The 5120-nt window shown below is 47.7% G+C and overlaps 1 protein-coding gene across 1 annotated transcript in view; it reads right to left on the minus strand.

Annotated features, from left to right (window-relative positions):
- Positions 1–4428: 4428 nt before the first annotated feature.
- The window catches only part of T265_00172 (hypothetical protein), a gene marked incomplete at both ends in the record, with an annotated part of 2432 nt that continues 1740 nt past the window's right edge, over positions 4429–5120 (minus strand). Inside the window, 2 exons of the mRNA XM_009163829.1 lie at positions 4429–4477; positions 4513–4616. Coding sequence (XP_009162093.1) covers positions 4429–4477; positions 4513–4616 — 153 coding nt within the window. The remainder of the gene's footprint in view (positions 4478–4512; positions 4617–5120) is intronic.

The following is a 5120-nucleotide window of genomic DNA, read 5'->3' on the forward strand; positions in this document are numbered from 1 at the left end:
CGATGCTTCACTACCGTACAACCATGACTTATTTGAAAGCCTTATTGTAAAGAAAAGAGTAAAGGTGGACGGGGGAGGGACTTAGTGCTAGCTTAACACAATCATTCGGAGGTGCCTACACCTCCAGACATTCACTCAGGCAATCTGGATAGAAACTGACAACAAGAACGCCTTTGACATCGGTTGGCAGCCATATCTTGTAGTGTCTCTAACCAGGCACAGTGAGGATCACGCAGTCCTCATCCTGGAACGCGAGTTGCACCCAAGCGTTTGGTGATCTCCTTCATACTCCTCTGCCAAGTCAAGGGTTGGCCACCTCTCTGTTTACGCCACTCTGAGTTGGGCATGGAAAACAGCACTCTCTTCGGCAAACGATGGTTACAGGATGCGTAACACATGTCCCAACCAACGCAGCTTCTGGTGCTGGACATGTTTTTCAATGAAAGTACCCGTTACATAATTGAAAAAACGCTCTCTAACTGCCTCGTTACCGATTCGCCGATGACTTTGGTCAGTTCATCCAAGAATACTTGCGCCTTTTCCTCCTCTTCGAACATGAGAACGATGTCGTCTGCATATTCCAGATCGACAAGGTTTTCTTCACAGGCTATTTGAACACCAGGGTTTTGGAGACCCTCCAGCGTTCGTCTCATTATTTCATCGACCACTAAAAAGGAATGGAGAGAGTGGGCATCCCTGACGGACACCGTTTTGTATACAGCTACAAAGGAATGGCCTGTGGTTACCATTCAACTGCAGTAGGAGCTGCTCATTGTCTGTGTCACGTGTCTAATTACCACTCGTGGGGCCTTAGTAACGCTATGGCCACAAACCTGTACGTTCATATGATCACAACAATGTCTGAGCTGTTAGCTCCTTGTGAAAGATCACTCTGAGAGCCGGAAACTGTTCTTGGCAAATCCAGAGCCACAGTCCGTTGAGACGTATGCTAAATAAATAAATGGGCATAGATTAAGGATTCTTTCACCAAAGCTTTCGTACGAACTGCGCAGAGGCGTCTATCAACGGGTATTCAATTATGTGAAGACGTCTGCATGTTATGGCTCAGCACCCGAGGTAAAGGTGATATTACGCTGTGTACTACCACGTGATATTTAACTGGGCGTAAGATACTCATCCTGTAGTCATATCAAAGGTGCAGAAGCTGACCAAGTACCCCAAGTTTAAGCTGGAAATTGCGATTTGCGAAGTACTTAGGATCCGCCTCAATTGAAAATAAAAAAATCGTCCAGCTGTAACACCCTTCCGTTGCCTGGCTGCCATGCTACCCGAAGAAAACATGAGGGCCGGGATACTGCCAGGTCGCCCAAGCCTAGGCAGGGGAAGTCGAGAGAGAGACCGGTTTCCAACCGTGGACCTTCCGGTCAGTAAATTCGCGCTCTAATCACTTGAGCTAACTCTCCCCAATTGAACTACGAATGTTATTGATTTTGAGGCTCTGCACCGCCTGAGATCAGGAAGCTTTTCAGGTCCGTCACGAATAGACCACACCTTACCGCAGTGATAATTTGCGCGTCCTCACGATCCACTGAACTATGCTGGCGGGTACCCGCGTAACCCTCATGGTCTCACACCAGGTTGGTCAAATTTTAGAAGTCAGGTCAACACAATCTGCTGGACCTCCACGTTGGAGACTGGAATTTATGTGGTTACCTGCTCCTTGAAATTGGTAATGGGCTTGCATTTCCCGCCAAACATTGCTGCCTTGCAATCGCCTCATTCAGTCAAAGGCTTTCGTCGAGGACCCTGATCGTCATCCTGTCTACACCTGGGTGCCTTGTCAGTATCGCATCAATGCAAAACCATGATTCTTACATCCAACAATGCCACTGTCTTTGCACCTCAATCCTAAACTAATCGCGGATGGAGTGAAATGAGGCGCACTAAAATCCGTAGCGACTGGGACTACATTACTACCTTGTTTAGTTCTCGAATAAACGTATTTCACAACAGAAACTAAGAGCAGGAGCGCCTAGTATTTCTATGGAAGTGACAGGAAGACGCAGAATACAGAGCCTAAGGCGTTCCACCAAGGGAGCCCCTTTAAGCGGCTGAGAACTGTGCCAACAAAGGGGCAACCAGATTTATCGTCATCGTCCAGCTATGATACCCATTCGGTGACTACCCATCACGCCACCTGAAGGAAGCAAGACATACTGCCAGGTTGCCCAAGACAGCAGTTCAGATGTCAGGATGGGGTTCGAGCAACGGATCTTCCTGTCAATAATTTCGCAGCCTAATCAGTGGACTATTTCGGTTTGGGCAGCTGAGAAATCACACGAAGTTTGCAGTCTATTGCCTTTTGAACAGCGAAGTGGACCTAGGTTAAGCTGCTGCACCGGGGTCTCTCACTCGGGAATGAGGCAAACGTCTATCGAGTATCAAGCGTGAGCACAAAGGCAGCCAGTCAACATAAAGCTGCAACGAAAGCAAGTTTTGACCTTAAAAGGGGAAGCGCCCGACATAAGTAATAGCGGAGAACTGGCTACTGGTCCGGGTGTCTGGCTGATGCTCCTCCACCAGGACCGAAGGGTAGAATTGCGCGATGAGCGAAAAAAATGGGGCGCCAACGGATGTGGTTACCGCTTGTGTTCAGTAATCCAGCTTCAACATGTGTATCCAAGTACACTAATCCCAGGTCCTACGTCGCTGAAGATAAGTTAAATGGAGCGGGATCCAAGTGTTGTGACGATTGCACAGCCAGTTCATTGGCGATAAGCAGCCTTCTATTGCAGCAAGGAATGAGGCCTTTGTGGGGAAGTCGGTATGATCACTATTGAGTGCGTATCACATAGCTACCAGGGTTAAACACTGTATGGATTCATCCTGGCTAGACGGAAACTGTCAACGCGACTGAACTGACTAGTGGAGGCTTTCGTGCTGGCGATGTTGCGCAATACATGTAGCTCGGGTGTGCTGCCCGGTTATTGGCCTATGGTTAAGCCGCAAAAATACTGGCCGTAACACCCGTGGTCCAAACCCGATCTCCGCCTCTCGACTAAGCTTGGGCAATCTGGCAGTATCCCAGAACTCACCCTTCCTTATGGTGGGACGGCAGTTAGGCACCAAAACGTTTCTGCCATTTTTTGTTGTTGGTCCGTTCGCCGAGCATGGTAGCTGGATTGCAAACGTTTCAACACCTACCCTCAACCATGCCGTGGAGACCACGGTGATGAAACGTTAGCAGTTCAGCTACCAAGTACGGTGAGCAGACTAACATCCCTGCATCGTCTCCATCTGAAACATAGCTCAGAAGACTAAAATGCTCAGCAATCTAACACGAATAACCCATAGCACCGCCCTTCCTAATGGCCGTCCGCAAGTCTCATTAAGTGATCCGGGCAGCGTCCCCAAAACGGCGATATGGGATGGAGGTGAATCCGTTTGTTCGGGTGAATATTGCAAGGCAGATATCATAAATACATTTGTTAGTGTCTCAAAAGGATTTTACGTTGATGGGCTGATTGCCAGATGGCTGTGATTGACAGCTAGTAACCTTTTTAGTGAAAGTTGCTACGGATTTCCCAAGCAACAACCTGAAGGCTGAGTTCGTCAAACTTATTTGTTTTCTCACCCTGTGGGGGATATTCTCTAGTACAACGCAACGGGTTGGGTGTAACAGCCACTTCAGCATGAGGTACAACCTAAGCTAGATAACACTGACCTATGTACACATCGGCCACTTCCAAGGGAGTCCTTCAATTCCTTGAATTTCAGGGCACGCGTTGGGCCGTCCATCGCCTTGAGTATCAGATGAATATCGTATTGTGACTGCATTGCATGCTCCGAAATCCTATGGAGCTTCATCCCTGGCAGTAAAAGAAACCAAGTACCCCACCCACTGTCAACCCAACTTTGATAAACCCTCGGTTATAATCCTTTCAGACGAATATCGCGGGGCATCCTCCGACTGCGTATTATAATCTACATCGACTGCGTCACTTTGGTACGACAGCTTTCAACTGCGGCCTGGTGAACAGGAGCCAGTAGTCTATTCGCGCCTGGTCAACATGCTGCATTCACATCAGGTCAGTTATTCTCCAATGAACGGAGCGTCGAATTGGTCTGTCACTAGACACACTAACAAATGAAAGTGGCAGAGCTCCCTGGCACAACACCCGTTGGCGTCCCATCAGTTGCGATGCACATTCTTACACCTAACCATCTAACCTGAACTCATCAGGTGAACGGTCGCTTACCGCTGCAACCATGATGTTTCTCATGCATTTCTCCGGGCTTCCGTGAACTTAAGAAACGTGCAGTGGCTAGAAGTCTGCAAATAATCCCCAGTCCTCGCACAGGTTGTCCGCACGGCATTGCGTACATAAAAAGCTTTCTGGGTTTCCCAAGAAGTTTAATGCCCCAAACAATTCAAAGAAATGTACAGAGGACGAATAACTCGTAGTCCTATAGCTTCAACTTTGTGCGCCTCCAATGACGTCTCTTTGCGTTATATCTGAGAATAAGTGACAAGGGTGTCAGTAAACCAACCTGATTTTATTGCCTGTTCGAAGGCGGGTCCAGTGAGGTAAGGTCCGATTCTGTTTCTGCTTTTTACCCAACTTCGTCTTCATCCGAAGGGTTTTGTGCGAACCCTAAACGGTAAATACGTAGCAAAGAAGGCACAAGCATTACCATCGCAGTGCACGATCCACGCGACTAACTGGCAGATTCAAACAAGCGCAAAATTGACCATGCAATGATATGCACCAACAATGCCATTATTCTGAACGACATTGCGGGCTGATGACATTTTATATAACAGGGCCGATGGCGCCACCAAAACTTCGCTAGTAGAATGCTTTCTGCCAAGCGCGCATTTTGAATAATACCGGAGAAACTCCGTTGGGTAGGCCGCCGGCCATTCGCACAATGAGATTGATTTCTCGAAATCTACGGCATTTTCAGACTTGCCACTTCATAGTGTAGAATGTCTATGTATAAGGTACATGCTCCTGTATTATTGAAAATCCTTTACTACGGCGATTTGTTTAAGTGAACTAAATCTGCAGGTGAATAAACACCGCCGACTTTGAATACCTTAACGGATGAAAAAAATCGCGAATTGTGGAAAAGGTTGACTCACATACAATGAACGT

The sequence above is a fragment of the Opisthorchis viverrini genome, assembly GCF_000715545.1.
Source record: "Opisthorchis viverrini unplaced genomic scaffold opera_v5_1, whole genome shotgun sequence".
Taxonomy (NCBI): domain Eukaryota; kingdom Metazoa; phylum Platyhelminthes; class Trematoda; order Opisthorchiida; family Opisthorchiidae; genus Opisthorchis; species Opisthorchis viverrini.